This window comes from Onychostoma macrolepis, chromosome 06 (assembly GCF_012432095.1).
Source record: "Onychostoma macrolepis isolate SWU-2019 chromosome 06, ASM1243209v1, whole genome shotgun sequence".
NCBI lineage: Eukaryota > Metazoa > Chordata > Actinopteri > Cypriniformes > Cyprinidae > Onychostoma > Onychostoma macrolepis.
Window position 1 is genome coordinate 29184566 of NC_081160.1, and position 20253 is coordinate 29204818.

Below are 20253 nucleotides of genomic sequence, written 5' to 3' on the forward strand. Positions count from 1 at the left end.
AATCTAAATATTGAGAAAATCGACTTTAAAATTGTTCAAGTGAAGTTCTTAGCAATGCATATTACTAATCAAAAATGAAGTTTTGATATATTTACGGTATGAAATTTACAAAATATCTTCATGGAACATGACCTTTAATCTTAATATCCTAATGATTTTTGGCATAAAAGAAAAATCTATAATTTTGACCCATACAATGTATTGTTGGCTATTGCAACAAATATACCCGTGCTACTTATGACTGGCCATTCAATAAACGTGTTGCGATGAGCTTAAGTGGTCAATAAATAAATACATAAACAAATAATGGATATCCTGTCTCAGGGTCATTGTGCAGAAGTCACACATAATTGTGCAATTTTACTTACACATAATTAAAACTTTCAATTGTCAACTTTCTTATCCAACTTCAGCTTGTACTTGGATCCGATTCCTCCATAACACAAGTATTCTACATGTTCAGATGAGACCTGGAGAAACGAGCTAAAACAGTGTCACCATATCTTCTGATGCAAGTGCAGCATCAAGTCCTAATAAGGAAAAAATTCTTTGAGAATTGATAAAAGTTTTATTGTTATGTACATGCTAAGGCACTCTGCAGAACTGACCAACAGCTGACTGATCAAACCAACAATTACAAAAAAGCTAAATTACAAACAGTCGATGTAAAAAAAAGTACAAAAGCATTGTTTTGTGGAAAATTATTTCTAAGCTTAAAATATGGAGTTTGTATAAACAAACATAAAAGGTATTTCAGAGAATATACAAAGCACCAACTGCAAAGAGATCAGTGTTGGACATCAGAGATAGAGTCAGATGAAGGCAAAAGAACATAATGGATAAAATAAACATTTGTACAAGAATAAAACTGCAATCCCAAATTAACCGACAATTCTGAGAAATACAGATACAGCTAGCTATAGCACTGGTCACATGATTCAAAGAAAACATTTCACTTCCACCTCATTGAGCATGTGACCAATAAATGTCAATAAAATAATGCAATTATACCTGTATCACTGTTAAACAAAGTGTAGAAAAAGTTATTTGTACACCACATAAGCAAGAAGATGGAAAAATCCACCAAATTTAACATCTAAAATGTTAAATGCACTGTAAACATGACCATTTCAGGAAACAGAACACTGTTTTGAGAAAATACATGAAACTTTAAAGAGAAATATTACAATTAATTGAGAGGTGTAGATACCACACATCTGAATATAAAGCTGCACAGAGGATCTGCAGAATGCTTGCAAAACTTTGATAATTACCATTGGCAGGTTCACCAAAAAACACACAAAAATTAAAAAAAGATTAAATTTGCCCAGTGCATTGTGCCAGTAAATAACCGGATTAAAATAAAATACAAATCACTAATATATCTGGGAGATTATGAGAGATTCTACTACAAAAATGATAGTCATGTGACACTTGATTGAGAAAACAACAGCTACAGAATATCTCTGTAATAAGGTAAGAAATGATTCATTATGAAAGCATGATGAGCATCATGAAAAACATGATACGTGATTCGGTATAAATCAATTAAGTTTATACCAATCTCCCTGATATTCCCGAAATCCTGGTGTGATATTTAAAAAAATAAAATAAAATCTGTCATGATAAAGCGTGATGGTTTTTGGCTTTGCTATTGTTCGGTGACATAATTAATGTGCTCGATTCTGAACAGATAAGAGACTGATTGTTGTCTCATCTCTCTGTACATCCTGGAGTCGTTGAGCAGCACATAGGAAGAGTTTTTGGCTTTATTTTGGGTCTGTAAGGAGCCACAGCTCAGAGACTCGCTCTCTCGCTGACCACATCCTGTAGGCGTTTGAGCAGCACATCGTCGTTCTCTTGCCGCAGGCATTTAGATGGAGACTCAGTCTCATCGCCTTCCATGGTGAATGCCCGCTTCTTGCTCACCCCACCCTGACGGATCATCTGGTTTATGTCACTCAGCTCCTGAAGAGAAACAGCAAGCAGAAGGCTTTTAGATCCACAACTCTAACTGGAAAAACTTACAGTATGACCATTCAAATGTAATAAGACACTAAATTGGAATTAATTGATTATTTATACTGACTATGATAATACCCAGTTGCATTGTGTGTATTTCATTGTATATGGACATTCTTCAGAACACCTTCTTTTGTGTTCCACAGAAGTCAATCATATGGATTTGGAGTGGCGTGGATGTGTAAATGATTACAATTAAAAAAATTTCATGAAATATTCTGAAAGGGAATTATTACTGTTGATGCTTGTTGTGACATCCTGTAGTTTGACTAACCTTTGATGGGCTGCCAGTGAACTTGTACGTGTATGCAGTACTGGGTGTGAGACTTGAGACGTTTTTATGAGGAGAGACAAAAATGGAGTGTCTCTGAGAAACACGGCGAGGAGAGAGAGGCTGAGCGCGAACCGATGGAAACGGAGATAATGGAGGAGCCTCCATCTTTACAGAGAAAGAGGGAGAAAGAGTCAAATACTTTTTCCAAGTGATCTAAAAAAAAATAAATCAGTTATTAAAAGACAATAGACCGACCTTGTTATCAAGTGTGGAATGTGCATATTTGAGAGCGAATGATTTCATCTTCATTACGTAAACGGAGTTGTAGAACTGTATGAGGTCTCCTCTTTCCTCTGATTCGCTGTCAGCCTCTGTTGTGTTTGCCTGTTCTGTCCTCTCATTGGCTGTAAACACAAACAAATAAATAAAAATATTTTAAATTGCAATAAAAAAAAAGGAGACTTGCCAACATCAAAACTAAATAGGTATACATTACACACACACCCAATCAAAAGTTTGGGATTGGTAACATGATGTTTTTGAAAGAAGTCTCTTCTGCTCACCAAGGCTGAATATAGATTCTATTTGTATATATTTTAAAATGTAATTTATTCCTGTGATGCACAGTTGAATTTTCAGCCTCATTAGTGTCACAAAGTATCTTAAAGGGATGATTTACTGCGATTTCACTTTTTTCATTTTAAATAGTGTGTAATGTTGCTGTTGGTGCATGAACAGTATCTGCAAAGTTGCTGCGCTGAAGGTTCAACGTAAGATATCGTCTTTTAAAAATCAGGAGGTTTAATGCCTACAAAAACAACTCATATGGGACTACAACGAGATACTTCCCGGGTTGCATACGTAATAAACCCATAAATTAGCATCAACAAGGGGGCAAGGCCATGTTCTGCGGCTGTGTCGAAGAGGAAGAGTTATAGTGGAGAGTTGTAGCCATGCCGTCAAAACGTGTTATTTTCACCCAGCTGTCAGGTCTTCTGTGTTCGGGCTTCCTACGGACGCTGTAGTTCGTTAACAATGGTTAAAATGTGTTTGATTATGTTCCTGACAATTACAATCCTAATTTAGCTCTCTGTGCTGCGCATTTTACGGAAGACAGCTTCCAGAATCTACACGAGTTCAATGCCGGACTCACACAGAAACTATTACTAAAACATGGAGCAGTTCCAACTTTAAAACCAGAGGCAGCAGTTGTTGGGCCACAACCTGTAAGTAAGATTTCATCATTTTAAATGTATTTGCATGTATAATTTCAGACGTAATGTTTTAGTTTTATCAAGGACGTAAACAAATGCCAACGCTGGCTTTAGTAGCCAGTTAGTTAAAAGCTATTTCGTGTGTCTATGACAAATGCGTACAAACATTTTGGACCCGAATTTGTAATTATGTACTAATTTTGTAAATGTATTTTCCATGTATACTTTATGACGTGATTTTTCGATTTGATCAAGACTGTAAACACAAGCCAACGCTGTTTGGTTATAGTAGCCAGTTAGTTCGATGCTATTTTGTGTGTATAAGACAAACGTGTACAAACTTCAAAAAATTATATGTAATCACAACAGCAAACTTCCATTCAGAAACGTTTGTAAGAGCCGTTATGCGGAAGTTCTGCTTGACTCTCTTCATTACCGCTTTCTGGGTCTGATTCTGGCTCAAACTGATACGGCAATATTGACACCATTATTTACATTTGACCGCAGCACATGCAGCGGTCGCCCGTGAAGGTAATGGGCGTGACGTTTCCGGACAATGTGCAGTACGCAGTTTAGCCAATCACAACACACCGGCCCAACTAACCAATCTGAGCCCATTGCCTGTTTCTGAGGGAGTGGTTTCAGAGAATCAGGAAGTCAACCGGTCGTTCAAATGACAGAGGAGAAAGCGGCTTACAATAAAGGTGAAATATGAAAAATAAGGCGTTTTTTAACAAACGAAACACGAAGACATGTTATATTGCACCCCATAACCACAATCAAGCAAAGAAAAAAAGCAGTAAACCACCCCTTTAAATGTCACATAATCCTTCAGAAATCTTTCTAATATGCTGGTTTGCTGCTCAAGAAACACCAACAGTGTGTAATATTTTTATGGAAACTGGTACATTTTCTTCAGTAATATATTGTGCATTAGAAAAAAAGGATAAAGAAACATCTAGGACATTGTCCTTACACTGTTCTGCCGGTGGATCCACTTCCATGTTCTCATCTGTATGCTGCTCTCTGGGACGCCTCTTCAGTAAAACACTGCGGTACACCTACAAACACACCAACAAGATGTTGTGGATGCTGACGCACCAAAACCTCATATGTGCTGTCATCACAGCCAAACGTCAAGGTTTTTGACACAAGGAAGTTGGGGCAAACAGACATTGTGTACCTCTGACATTTATGTGCATTTCCACATTAAGCTCATGCACAAAAAAACTAAACAAAACAACTAAAAAAACAGTAACAGTTGCAGGTTTGGAAAGACTAAGACTGTTTATACTCACGTGACTGTTGGCTTGAGGTTGGGTTCGGTAGCATTTCATAATGTCCTGAAAAGTGTTCTCTTCTTTTGTGATCTGCAGAAGCAGCCAAAAAAAAAAAAAAAAACATTTAAATGAAAATCACTCAGAGATAATTCTTCAGTAATATACACAAGCAAAAGTTTGGGTCAATATTTTTTTTTAAAGAAGTTAATACTAATATTCAGCAAGGACTATTTTTAACATTGATAATAGGAAATGTATTTTTAGCAAATCAGCATATTAGAATGATTTCTGAAGTATCATGTGACACGTAAGACTGGAGTAATGATGCTGAAAATTCAGCTTTGCATCACAGGAATAAATTACACTTTGAAATACATTAAAATAGAAAACATTTTAAATTGTAATAATATTTCACAATATGTCTGTATTTTTACGAAAAATAAACAAATGTAAATAAATAAGTGCAAGTGTGCATGCATGCGTTGGTGAGAAAGAAATTTATTTGAAAAACAAAAACATTAAAAAAATCTTAAGACACTAAAATTTGAAAGGTAGTGTAGTTCTTTAGTTTTAGTCAACTGCTGTAGCTCAACACAACAGCGTTACAGTAGCCCCTCTCTCCACATTTCAAAAGCCATACCTTTGATATAATGTAGACGGCACAGAGCAGCAGCTGGTCCAGGTGCCTGTCCTTCATCAGGTCAGTGCAGTGCAGCAGTGAGTGCTCAAAACACGTCCAGATCTTCCCTCGCAGCTCTGATGAGATATCCAGCTTCAGACACAGGTCTCGCAGACGCACGCTGGCCAAATGATACACCTGACAGGACAAGCAACAGCATATATGCACTTCCGCTGACAAAGATCTTCATTCAAGAGCAGATGTAAAAAAAGCCCAGCACACATTTCCTCACCTTCCTGAAGAAGAGAGCGAGGGATCCTGTGCGGCGAGGTCTGTTGACGGCCGGTGGCTGTGTGTCAGAGCTGGAGGGTAGAGCTGCGGTTCGGCTGGGGGAGGCGGTCAGTAAGACTTGAGCAGTGAGGGGGTTCATATCACTGGCCTGAAGTTGGATGACTGTGATGCCGCCCATCTCGTTCTTTACCACTAAAGGATGAGGAACCTTCACGTCAATAAAAACAGGAATTTTGTGTCTTTTTGTCAAATAAATGTCAACAAAAAACAAAAGTGGTACCCGGCAGTGGAATGGTGAGCTGCTGGCCGTTTCCGGTGGCCATGGAGAAGACAGTTGTTGTGGTATTCAGGTTGTTTTCTATGGTGTTGGGAATGATTTTGATGGGAGTAACTGAGATTCTTTTCACTGGGGACTGCGGTGGAAGATCGTCACCAAACAAGCGTCTCTTGGCGCTGCCGGCTGCAGGTGAGCTGTATCGGTCGTGGAGAGAGATGGGAGACTGAGGGAAGTCTATGAGAGAGAGAAATATTATCCATATGAATACATATTCAATATTCATAGAAACACACAGAGATATAAACACATAGGGGTCAATATCACTGTAGGGTGCCTTTTGGTATCCTGTACATAAATAACTCATTTGCCATGATTACTTAAAATAAAAATCACTATGAAAGAGTGTTATATTAGGCTAAGTTTTTATATTCATAACAAAAGCATTACTTGGCTCTTTAGATACATTTTCTAGATTTATTTTGGTTTTGTGTGAGGATGCGTGTTATTTTGCTATGTCCCATGCACTGCTCATTAAATTTGAATGAGAATAGTAGAACACAGTCAAATCATAAAGTTAAAAATTTTTGTTCTCTATTAATATTTTGTTAAATGTGTTAAACTCAATTTGAGTGTATTGATCATTTGGTAATAAAAACTATATTTTTATTTAATAAAAAAAAAGAAGAGTTTTTCCATGTCCCTTGAATGGTTGTCCACCCTGTCTTGTTGGGAAATCAACAGGGGGGGGGTTATATCAATGTGACTGAAGATGTAATTATATTATTTATTATTATTATTATATTATTTTTTTAGAAGTCAAATACATTTTTTTGTGTGTTCTGCTTTATGTGTCCACACCGTCATGTTCTGGTCCACCCTGTCGTCTTGATATTTTACAATAATATTTTAAATCATATCTATATAATTCAATGTGTTCAATAGCTAGGTGTGGGGGCAATAACATGCAAACAAAAAAACTGCATCCAAATATCACAGTTTTGTCCAACTAAGAAAAAAATGTGCGCGAATTGAATGAGTTTCTTTAAAAACACATGGTTTACATAAAATATTTTATGTATTTATAATTTGAAAGCAAACAAATAACCCTGTTTAGGAAAGGGACATCATACCTTTCAGGAAACATAATTTGCATCTTAATTTTGCAATGAAAACGTATTTAGCAGTAATATATACAGTGCCCTCCAAAAGTACTGGAACAGTGAAGACAAAATTTCTCTGTTGGCTGTGGAGTCAAGACATTTGCAAACATGATGAAAAGATGAATAGGAGACAAAACTACAGAATGTCACATTTTATTATTAGACATTTCAACACATATATGTTTTACCATATAAAAAGAACAGCACTTTTAGAGTTCATCCCACTCATTGATGTGAGCATAAGTATTGGGACAGCTGAACATAAGGCAGATATAAAAGATTAAAAGCTATTATTTAGTTGCAGATCCCTTGCGCACTCACAGCAGTGAGTCTGTGACCCATAGACATCACCAGACTCTCGGTCTCATCCTTTGAAATACTTTTCCCAGCCTTTAATGCAGCCAATTCCAACTGTTGCTTGTTTTGGGGAGTTTCTGCCTTTACTCTCCTCTTCAGCTGGTGAAATTCATGTTCAATCGGATTTAAATCTGGAGATTGACTTGGGCAATCTAAGACTTTCCATTTCTTTGCCCTTATAAATTCCTTGACTGAACTGGCAGGTGTTTTGGGTCATTGTCCTGATGCAATATGAAGCACTTCCCAATGAATCTGGTGGCATTTTCTTGAATACTGGTAGGCAAGATGGTTTTGTACCCTTCCAAATTCATTCTGCTACTGTCATCATACATTAAGTCATCAGTAAAGTTGAGAGGGCCTGTTCCAGAGGAAGCCATGCATGCCCATGCCATGACACCACCTCCACCATGCTTTACAGATGAGGCTGTATGCTTGGGATCATTTGCCGTTCCCTTTTTGCTTTCCCATCACTTAGATAAAGGATCATCTTTGTCTCATCGGTCCATAAACAGTTCCAAAACTCTTCTGTCTCACGTTTGTGCTTTTTTGCAAACTCTAATCTTGCCTTTCTATTTTTGGAGCTGGTCAGAGGTTTGTATCTTGCTGTGTAGCATCGGTTATTCTATGTCAAAGTCTCCTGAGGACAGTAGATTGTCAGAGCATCACCCAGCTTTCCGGAAGTTGTTGGTGATTTTACAGACATGTCTTTTAGGGTTCAATTTCACAGCTTTTATGTCATCAACTACTGTTGTTTTCTCAGCCGATCAGGTAGTTGTTGGTTGCTGGTAGTGCTGTGCGATTAATCAAAATCGAACCGCAATCACGATTTGAGATGTTGCGATTTACTAAATCGCAAAGCCTGCGATGTAGACACGATATTCTCTGTTCCAGATCAAACGCAAATGCATGACTGCCAGCCTTGAGAGGCAAAAAAAAAAAACCTAGAAAGTGCGCGCGAGTGGGATTATGGCATCTACAAGGTCAGATCAATAGTCAGGCAAAGTAACACTAAAGAAAATATGAGATTACTTCGGCTTCAAAATGACAGACACCGAACAAAAAAGGTTAATTTGCAAGAGCTGTGCCACAACGCAAAAGAGCTCCCTTATCGGTTCTGCTTTTAGTACAGGAGAATAAAATATACATTTTCTTATTTGTTTTTATTAGTACATGAACGTTATCTTACACATTTTATCTCCCCAACAGATTCTAATTTGAAATAAGTTTATAATGCATGTTCGCTATTCCCAATTCAGAAGACCGCACACACAGCCTGCGTCTCTGAATGCTTCTCATACTCACTCCTCTCTGCCCCACGCGGCGCATATCCCGCGTCTCACGGACGAGACGTTTACACTTGCCGCACACACGCAGCCCGTTTCGTAATGCTCGTTTATACTCACAGTCTTGCGCCGGCTCCGCACCGCAAGTTTCTATACGAGTGCATCTGGCAGTATGGACGAGGCTTGACACACGTGCGCAACCTGTGTCAACTTGCGCCTGGCTCCGCGTTTGAAACAAATGTCAATTCAGTCTAACTGCTTTGCTAATTTCACTTGGATGAAATGAAACATTCAGCACATTTTCCACTTGTTCTTAAAATCCCAAATACTTAAAAATGAATAAATCAGGCAAATGTAACCTATGTAATACTTGAATAATTGACTAAAGTAATAAAGTTATAATAATAATTGAATAAATGTAATAAAGTAATAAAACAAATCTTTCTGGTGAAATTCAGTAATTAAGTAAATTCTGTAAAAGTAGTAATACCATTATAATCTTCCCTGCTGGAAAAACAATAGAACCTCTCCCAAAACACAATAGAAAATGTAATGGATTTAAGGGTTATAATGAGAATTGTATTGGTTTTAATATAGCTAATGGTGTCTACTGGCATTTGATGGATTCTATTGGTGGGATGTAATCTGGCAGATGGGAACCAACAGAACAACAGTAATTCCTATTGCAATAATGCCCAAAACACACTACAAAAAGGAATTTTGTAATGGTTTTAATGGAAACCATAAGAATTTCTGTGATGGTTTCTATTGGTTTTTTTTCAGCAGAGAACAATACCCATACTGTGCTGCACACTACTGACAATATTGAGCTGAAGCTTGACGTTGCAAAATTAAAATCGCAAATCAAATCGTAACTGCAATATCTGTCAAAAAAAAAAAAAAATGCAATTCCATATTTTCCCCAAATCGCACAGTCCTAGTGTCGCTGGTGGTTTCCAAACTCTTGATTTCTCCATGCCCTTTGTTTTTGCTATAGATCTAATTAACTTCCTCTTTTCTTTTAGCATTCAAATTGCTTGCTTTTCTCTCAAAGTCAGTTCCTCATCTTCATCCTGGTTTGTGTGTGTCATCATCGAATGCAAGATTCAGAATGCAGAAGTAATGGATATAACTGATACGACACATTCTCTGCTTTTAATATCTGAAGAATTAATGCAACAGGACACAGCTGATCACTTAGAAAGACCTGTGAGGCAACTGTCCCAATACTTATGCTCACATCAGATAGAGGGATGAAACTCAAAAAGTGCTGAACTTCTTAGCTCGAAAAACATCTATGTGTTCAATCACCCAATAATAAAATGTGACATTCTGTAGTTTTGTCTCATATTCATCTTTTAATCATATTTGTAAATGTCTTGACTCCACAGCCAACAGAGCAATTTTGTCTTTACTGTTCCAATACTTTTGGAGGGCACTGTATGTCCATGACAGGATGGACATATCTTATGGCTTATGCTTCGAATAATGGCCCATAATTATCTAAAAAAAATGTGTGGGAGCTCAGCTAATATGTTTCTATTGTACTTGAGTGTCTACTATTTATGCTATGACAAAGCGACTGGGAAATTAAAACCAAAATTGAGTATTGTGAGGGCTGAAAGGCACTCTATGGTGATATTGAGCCATAGATTCATCCACTGCAAGCCACAAAAAGATTTAAAGAGTTTGAGACTTCATCTTACCATCTTTTTCCACATTATTATTGCATTGCTCATTGCTACAGTAAGTATATTCTTTTCAAAACTTTTTAAACTGTAGTTCATACATATGGTTAAAATATAAGTATTTTTTATGTTCATTTTTTTTTTTTTTTTTTGCTCTGTGAAACAAAAGAAAATCAGGTCTGAAGGGGTAAAAATAAGATTAATAATAAAAACAATTAAGAATTTTTTGCCTTTTTTAGTCCATTTATGTTATAAATGATTGAAATGATATGAAAATAATTTAATAGGTAACTCTTTACAATACGGTTCCATTTCTTAAAGGTCCCATGACATGCTGCTTTTTGGATGCTTTTATATAGGCCTAAGTGGTCCCTAGTACTGTATCTGAAGACTCTTTCCCGAAATTCAGCTTTGGTGTAGAATTTCAGCCACTACAAGCCAGTCCCACAATGAGCTTTCCTTAGGACGTGCCATTTCTGTGTCTGCAGCTTTAAATGCTAATGAGGAGGAGAGAGGCGATTTTTCATGTTGCTCTGATTTGCTATGGTTCTAAAGCTGTATTAGCATCTACAGGTGCTGGTCATATAATTAGAATCAGAAAGTAATCAAATAATCAAAAAGTTGATTTATTTCACTAATTCCATTCAAAAAGTGAAACTTGTATATTATATTCATTCATTACACACAGACTGATATATTTCAAATGTTTATTTCTTTTCATTTTGATGATTATAACTGACAACTAAGGAAAATCCCAAATTCAGTATCTCAGAAAATTTGAATATTACTTAAGACCAATACAAAGAAAGGATTTTTAGAAATCTTGGCCAACTGAAAAGTATGAGCATGTACAGCACTCAATACTTAGTTGGGGCTCCTTTTGCCTGAATTACTGCAGCAATGCGGCGTGGCATGGAGTCGATCAGTCTGTGGCACTGCTCAGGTGTTATAAGAGCCCAGGTTGCTCTGATAGTGGCCTTCAGCTCTTCTGCATTGTTGGGTCTGGCATATCGCATCTTCCTCTTCACAATACCCCATAGATTTTCTATGGGGTTAAGGTCAGGCGAGTTTGCTGGCCAATTAAGAACGGGGATACCATGGTCCTTAAACCAGATACTGGTTGCTTTGGCACTGTGTGCAGGTGCCAAGTCCTGTTGGAAAATGAAATCTGCATCTCCATAAAGTTGGTCAGCAGCAGGACGCATGAAGTGCTCTAAAACGTCCTGGTATACGGCTGCGTTGACCTTGGACCTCAGAAAACACAGTGGACCAACACCAGCAGATGACATGGCACCCCAAACCATCACTGACTGTGGAAACTTTACACTGGACCTCAAGCAACGTGGATTGTGTGCCTGTCCTCTCTTCCTCCAGACTCTGGGACCCTAATTTCCAAAGGAAATGCTAAATTTACTTTCATCAGAGAACATAACTTTGGACCACTCAGCAGCAGTCCAGTCCTTTTTGTCTTTAGCCCAGGCGAGACGCTTCTGACGCGGTCTGTTGTTCAAGAGTGGCTTGACACAAGGAATGCGACATCTGAAACCCATGTCTTGCATACATCTGTGCGTAGTGGTTCTTGAAGCACTGACTCCAGCTGCAGTCCACTCTTTGTGAATCTCCCCCACATTTTTGAATGGGTTTTGTCTCACAATCCTCTCCAGGGTGCGGTTATCCCTATTGCTTGTACACTTTTTTCTACCACATCTTCCCTTCGCCTCTCTATTAATGTGCTTGGACACAGAGCTCTGTGAACAGCCAGCCTCTTTTGCAATGACCTTTTGTATCTTGCCCTCCTTGGCAACGTGTCAATGGTCGTCTTTTGGACAACTGTCAAGTCAGCAGTCTTCCCCATGATTGTGTAGCCTACAGAACTAGACTGAGAGACCATTTAAAGGCCTTTGCAGGTGTTTTGAGTTAATTAGCTGATTAGAGTGTGGCACCAGGTGTCTTCAATATTGAACCTTTTCACAATATTCTAATTTTCTGAGATACTGAATTTGGGATTTTCCTTAGTTGTCAGTTATAATCATCAAAATTAAAAGAAATAAACATTTGAAATATATCAGTCTGTGTGTAATGAATGAATATAATATACAAGTTTCACTTTTTGAATGGAATTAGTGAAATAAATCAACTTTTTGATGATATTCTAATTATATGACCAGCACCTGTATATCAGTAATCTTTGTAGTTTAGAGAAGACTGTACTCTGGATAATTTTTTTAATGACAAGGTTGCCCATGTCCACGTATTGAAGTCATGTTACACTTCATAGGCTCGGATGAAGGAACTAAAATACTTCGGTGTTCATTTGTACATCCAAACACTGAGCAACTGCCATGCTTCGCTCGTTTGCAAGCCATGATGTCTCTCAAGGAAGAAACAAAAATATTGCGCTCGCCTCGCACGATAGTAGCTCATTTTCTCATGGGCGGGCAAAGCAGAGAAAGGGGAGGTAGCCTTTCCCCCCGTATGACGACATAAAGGGAAGATTCCAGATTGGGACATCTGAGCTTTCATTTTCTCAAAGGCGAAGCAGGATACCCAGGGCTCGGTTTACACCTATTGCCATTTCTAGCCACTGGGGGACCATAGGCAGGCTAGGGGAACTCATATTAATGTTAAATAACCTCATAAAGTGAAATTTTCATGCCATGAGACCTTTAACATTAGTTATTAGGAACTAACAATGAAAAATACTTGCAAAGCATTTATTAATCTCAATTAATATTAATTTCAATGTTTATTAACACATTACTAAAGTTCAAAGTTGTATCCGTTAATTAGAGCCCTGCACGGGCCTCAAATTTAGGCCCTAGCCCGGCCCGAGCTTATACTACTGTTTCGGCTATTAAAATAGTTCAGTTTTGTATGTAATGGCAAAATAATTATATTTCGTTTTGTTTTTTTATTAAGTTAATTTAGAAAAACGTTCGGAGCATTTTTATTCGTTACGTTTTTGTTTTTTAAAGTAACGGCCGAGCCGCCAGCGGCAGACAGTGAGCTGATCATAGCCTATGTTTGATCAATTTAGCCTTCTCAAATCATCACGACTTACCTAACATAAAATCTGTAGATATACTAAAACAGTTCAAGCATATAACAATGTTTAAACGTTAAACCTGCACTATTATAATAATGTGCACTAGCCTATATCCAAGTTTGTGCGGAGAGTGGAAGCTAAAGCGCACTCTGCAGGACATGGAGGCACCAGGGCAATATCGTGGCACGGTCTCGTGTTGTTTCCACCATTTATAATTTATTTTTCCATCACTAATTGATGGATGTCTAAAATATAAAAATAAGGAGAAACCTAAAACAGGCACGAGGCCCAGCCCATGTCTGAATTATGATGTGAAAATTGTCCCGAAGTCCGGCCCTAGGGATGTAAAGTCAGGGCCCGTCGGGGGTCAATAAGTCAAGCCTTATTTTGAGATGTGTGGTACCTTTGCGTGCGCTGGAGCCCAGGCCTGTGCGGACCTCCCGGATGCGAGGGTGGATGATGGGGGATAGCGCCACCAATGGGAGGTGAGTGGGACCGCATGCATTGTTGCCCGTGTCAAAATTACTGGGAAAATTCACCTAAGAATCAAATACAAAACAGGTTATATTCTATAATTTAATTGCCTCAATGATCCCATTTACAATTTTACAATATGTTCACCCTACAAAGTGATTTTGTGTGTGCGTGTATGTATGTACCTCTTCTACAGTGGGGACTTTATTATTAGCGTTACCGAGTGCTGTCCACAGGGCCGAATCTCTGGTCCAGGCTTTGCTTTCCAGCACCTGCTCCTCTATACTGTTCAAATGCTTAACCATGTCTCGGGACAAACCCTCCTCGGAGCGGATGAACACCTCAATCACCTGCACAAACACATGTACATTTGCTTTAGTGCTTCAAAATAAACAGTTTTCTTTAAAGAAGTTAACAGTTTGTTGTGATTTTTTTTCTATAGACATCAATATCTACTGCAACGTGATGCAACAGTACACCGTTCTGTACCTTGTAAAAGTAGAATGGCGGGATCTGAAACATTTCCAGTATCCAGGGGAATGTTCTTTGAGAGCTGTACGCAAAAAGCACCACCTCCAGACAGCACGCCAACAGGGAGCAATGGAGCACCTCCTGCTCCAACAGGACCTGATCGAGATCAGGAGAAGAGAGGAAGAGGTAAGACAAAAAGCAGAATGTAAGAGCTGTAGATATAAAACACAAAAATAGCATCTGGCAAAAATCCATTTTCCTCTTTCTGTTTGGTGATAAATATACATTATTTGGCATCAGGGCGATTGGTTTTTACTAGTGCATTTATCAAGTTTAGCCGTTACACTGACTTACCGCCATGTCTTTCCCTTGTAATCTCTTCATCTCTTGAGTCAAGATATTCTCCAGGATCTTAAAGTACAAGATCTCCGCCAGCTTCAGACGATTCTCTGCGAAATCTACACACAAGATCCAGCACTTACTTACAAGATGAAACATGAGGCTTTCACAACAATCACCTATATTAAACATCTTTTTTATCCCTTTTTTTGTAAGATGTGCAGTATATCTGACCCATATGTGCTCCTGGCAGGTCATCTGTGGGTTTGCTGTAGGCCTGTTTAAACCTCTCTCCCATGGTCTTCACTCGGTTCAGAACGGATTCAGTGGGATTTCGAGAGCAGGAACTATAAAAACATGGTAAAAAAAAAAAAAAATCTAACTCTATAAGAAAACAGACTGAAGACTGAGGGCCGGTTATGCATACTTGGATACACATGCATATCATCAGGTCTAATTTCTATTCGTGGGTGGTTTGAATTAGGCAGATATTTACTTAAAGATTTGGACCAGAGCATCGCTTGGAGCGTTTCGGAGGCCGGACACCATGCTCTGCAGGCGACTCACACTTTGGGTAGCTGAGGAAACGGGGGTGACCAGCATCTCTTTCTCCTTCAGATACCGTCGACCCGTTAGAGGCGTAGAGGGAGCAAGGGAACGTGTCTGTGCAAAAACACAGCAGGATGACGCAAAAGTTTGGAGTCAGTAAGACTTTTTTTAAAGACTACTTCTATTCAGCAAGGCCACATTAAATTATTATTAAATTATTAAAGAATCCTGAAAAATGCATCATGGTTTCCACAGAAATACTAAGCTTCATAACTGGTTTCAACATTGGTTACATTTTTCTTAAGCAGCAATTAGCATATTCTGAAGGATCATTTGACACTGAAGACTGGAGAAATATTTCAGCTAAGATCAACAATTAGCATAATAAATGTTACTTTAATGTAGCAGCAGTGAAAGAAATCTTCAGTACCTTCTCAAAGTGCTGCTGTAGGTTGTTCTCCACCTGCATGCGGGCGGATATTTGACCTGACGGAGGCTCAGCGGTGGTCTTGCGAGGTGTGCCGATCTCCTCGTCTGCGTCGGCCCCCAAAAACACTCGCTCATCAAAATCCCCCACAGTCAAAACATATTCCTCATACTCACGATTTATGGCTTTACTGAAGAAAAAAAAAACAATATTCATATTCAAGTACTTATTGAAAGAAGGCATTTCATTTTATGTTTTATTTAAATGCAAAATTGCTGGAAATGCCAAAAAGAACAACAACAACAAAAAAAATGTACACAGACATTTTAAGGCATATGCTTACTTGTTGTCTTGGAAATTTGGGGTATCCAGTAATTCAGTCAGAGTCTCAGCATCACCTTTTAATATCTGAGAAAAACAAGGGAATATTTTTAGAATATGGCAAGCATGACCAAGCTGTAAACAATCATGATGTTCTTGCAGTGTAGATTGGTTGTAAAAGTGCGTGCGTGTGTGTTGCTCACTCTTTTCTCAAACAGTGTCTTTATGTAGGGTTTGAAGTAGTGCTCCTTTATGCCTTTGGCCTCCACCACCAACCCATCATGCAGCTCACACAACTTGTCAATGACACAGGGTATTTCCTCCAAGTTTTCTGTGTCCTTTGGCAGTCCTAAAGAGAGGTGAGCAAAACACTATAAATGAAGCATTTACAACAAAGCAACCTACTAATATGATCATAAATTAATCTTAAAAAAAAAAAATTTCAGTCCTACATTGCTGCATCTGTATACTAATATATACGGTGGCCGAGAGAGCTCAGCATGCTGCAACTTCAGAAAACAAATAGAAAAAGCACCAGCAAATCAAGAAAACATCATCAATTTGACAACACACGTGCTTGCAAATGCTCACAACACAACCAAATAAAGACTTTCATTTGCAGCGCGTTTCTTTGGTTGTGTTGTGAGCATTTGCAGCACGTGTGTTGTCAAATTGATGAAGTTGTTTTCTTAATTTGCAGGTGTTTTTTTCTATTTGCAGTGTGTTTCTTTATTTGCTTGCGTTGTGAGCTTTTGCAGCACGTGTGTTGTAAAATTGACAAACCCATAATCAGTGATGCTGTCTGGGATGCGGCACGCATGACAAATCCCCGACATTAAACTGATGCCGCATTCTATTTATGACTTACTGACACTAAGGTCACATGGTTTGCAACGGTTGCTTTGTCGCGTCCAGTGCAGACAGCCTCTAGCTGTTGCGGCGCGACACGACACGAGTCATTAGTATAAATATAACATCTTGCAATGTGACTATCGCGGAAGCGCACATCGCGATATCGATGCTGAAACAATGTATCGTGCAGCCCTACTTGTAACTCTGTCTGCCTTCTCAAGGATAATGAGTTGCAAACAGAAAATCAACAATTAATCAAGGAAACATTCTCTCACAGCGAGGTGAAGGGAGTTTTACCTCTGAAGTATTGATTGATGAGATCTTTCTTGTTGGAACACATGAGGGCATTGCAAAACACCAGGTCCAGACAGCAGAGCAGGAGGTGATAGGAGTTGACCAGGTCATCTCCAATCATACGGAAATTGCCTGAAATAAAGCAGAAATCATGTCATGAGTTTACTTGAGCGTTCAGAATGTTTAATATAAGTCAACCAGAAACTTTTTCCAAATCATTCAGAATACACTACTTGGAGTCATTATTTAAAAACCCTTCAAAAACATTTAAAAATCTTACCAATCCCAAACTTTTAAAAATGTAGGCTTTTTACTTATGTTTGATGGTAAATCTTCACAATTTCATTCATTCATTATGGCTGTGAAATAATTAACAGATGTTAATAGCATTATATGACACAGACTGTGCAAGTAGGCTCATCTAAACCATACTGATGGTCTATAGTTCAAACAGGCTTCTTTCAGTCAAATTACCTTTTGTATACACAAAGAGAGTCCAACAGAACTTGAAGACGTCACTGATGTGGCATGGAAGACGCCTACAAAAGAAAGTAGTACATATATGTTACCATTTTCATTTTCAAAAGAAAGCTAAAAAAGGAGAGAAAAGGCAGGCAGATTTACCGGTGTTTGCGGCTTCTAGGCAGCCGGGGAGGTTCACCCTGAGGGTTCTGAAACATGTCCAGAAATATTGGCTCAAATTTACGGAAAATCACTGTCGACACTTCGAAATTGCGCTCCAGTCGACCTATGCGGCTGCGGAAATCCTGAGAGAGGTTCGACATGTCCGACCATTTCTTCATCTTGCTGAAGAACTGGATCAAACTAGAGGAAAGAGAGCATAACAACACTCACATCTTAATACAAAAATGTATTACAAATGAAAATCCTTGAATGCATAAAATAAATGCTCTTGCCATTATCATTCTTACTCTAAAACTTTTCCAATAAATAAACTGAAATTACAGGAGAAGACGGCTATCCTGAAGGTATCGGTCCATGTCTGTTCAAGATCCTTACCTGAGCTTCGCCGAGCGCAGGATCCTTGTAAGGGAAACGCCGTTGCCCTCCATCACACCCCGTCCCACAGTGGGTATGGAGCTCTTCCTACAGGCAGCATACAGAGAGCAGGCCAGCCAGTGAACAACATCACCCTGAGACAACCAAACACATAACACAAATCAACACATATCACACACAGCTAAATTAACCCTAAAGCCCATATGAGTTACATTCATTTCTAAGGCCTCTAAATTATCAATATAACCAGAGCCTTGCTGAAAAACCTACTATACGCTTTCTATCGTATGATTGATAGTTTTAGGCTTTTTAGTATTTAATTGTAAAATGATCACCTTCAGGCTGTGGTTTACATGTCTGTGATTACTGCAACTGCATTCGGTTGCAACATATGTCAACTTCCTGTGTATACGGTCTATTCCCTGTGTATATGGTGTATACTGTTATTTATGTATGTTGTGTTGTTCACACTGCCATGTTACAGAGACTTGCACCGCCAGTACACCTGTGTACACGGTGCATGACAAGGAGGCTTGACTTTTGCTGTGAAATCTAATGATTTTTTTATAAAGTAAAGTAAACATTACTGGATTCATCAATCATTGCTATATTGCATTGTGTGTCTTTTCCTCACATTAAAAACTACAAAGCTTTGATCATAACATTAAACATTTAAATATCATCTTACCGAGACATCATAGAGAGATATAGAATGACGACTGATATTTATATGCATTTTATGCAAGTATCTGCATTTCTTTTAGAACGATCTCACTGACTTACATTACAAGCTAACATAATTTTAATCTTACTTTTTGGCCATATAATTATCAGAAACTGCAAATTGCTTTTTTCTTTTTTTGTCTTGAGTTTGGGCCTCTGAACTCTTTTTTCCCCTCCATATTCTCCTACATCATATTATAAGAGCCATGGACGTCTGATGTATCAAATATGATACAAAACAAACACACATGCATAAACATTTCTTATATATTATATTTAAGGGTTCAATAAACTGGCATTCAAATGAATTAGATTTTCGTGACCATTATTCCATGTCAGTTTTTAGAAGGTAAAGCTTGAATACAATGAAGACCACTTGTATCTTTAATCTACAGAAATCTGACAGATCTAACAGCCAGTGAGAAAAAAAAAATGCATCTTTCCCAGCATTCCCTTTAAATGACTTCCTCGTCTTCTGTTTGTGATTAAGTCATGTGACATATCAGGGAACCCTCAGTCATTCCTGAAGCAGAACACTAATAAAAATGCGTTTTAAATGGTATTACTTTGATGTTTCTTTAGACACTTTGAAATTAGTGACATCGGTGTAATACCTCGGTATAACTATAGTATTTCGATATGTACTATGGTAGCATAATGGTGTTCGTACCATATTCGCATACCATGGTACTTCAGAGAAACCCATTACTAGTACTGGTTATTTTGACTATGTGTCTGTATGAACACACAGACGAGCTGAAGGCAGGGGGAAGGCACCAGCTGTTGTTGTCGTTTGGTCGTTGTTTGAATGTGAATTAAAGTCGCACCTCTAGCGTGTAAGTGTTCCAGATGGAGCTGAAGTTCTCAAGCGCTTCTGCTGCCGTCTCTTCGTCCATATTGAGCTCCTGACAAAGCGCCTCGAGATTGCTCCGAATCGAACCATCGGCTGATTTAACGGACTCCGAATCCGTTTCATCTCCACGCATTGCTGGAATCCGTTAAAATCCGTTAATGTACAAAGAAAGGTGTTTAGATAAAACACGGAGTTGACCCGGGGCGCCGCTGACCTCCTGATGCTATCCCACAATGCCGAGCCATGCGAATGGCGCGAAAACGGGATCCTCTCAGCCAATGGGCGAACAGGAGTAAATGGCGTCATTACAACAACAAAGACGACAGCTAGGAAGCATGGAGGATGGATTTAAACTTCCTCACAGTACTGTTTACCAACCATTACATGCAATATGAAGAACATAAACACAATATAATAAG

At 38.5% G+C, this 20253-nt stretch overlaps 1 protein-coding gene across 1 annotated transcript; it reads right to left on the reverse strand.

Moving 5' to 3' along the window:
• Positions 1-545: 545 nt before the first annotated feature.
• rbl1 (retinoblastoma-like 1 (p107)) lies at positions 546-20101 on the reverse strand. The gene is made up of 22 exons (XM_058780110.1): positions 19809-20101; positions 18259-18392; positions 17863-18063; positions 17713-17777; positions 17242-17370; positions 16296-16441; positions 16115-16179; positions 15775-15961; positions 15292-15458; positions 15030-15142; positions 14811-14914; positions 14475-14612; positions 14171-14335; positions 13915-14050; positions 5981-6211; positions 5702-5892; positions 5431-5607; positions 4809-4880; positions 4487-4571; positions 2552-2700; positions 2297-2461; positions 546-1968 (listed from the first exon to the last, which is right to left on the reverse strand). Exons 1-22 carry the CDS (start codon positions 19965-19967, stop codon positions 1798-1800), a joined length of 3150 nt encoding a protein of 1049 aa, XP_058636093.1. The 5' UTR covers positions 19968-20101; the 3' UTR covers positions 546-1797.
• Positions 20102-20253: the final 152 nt, after the last annotated feature.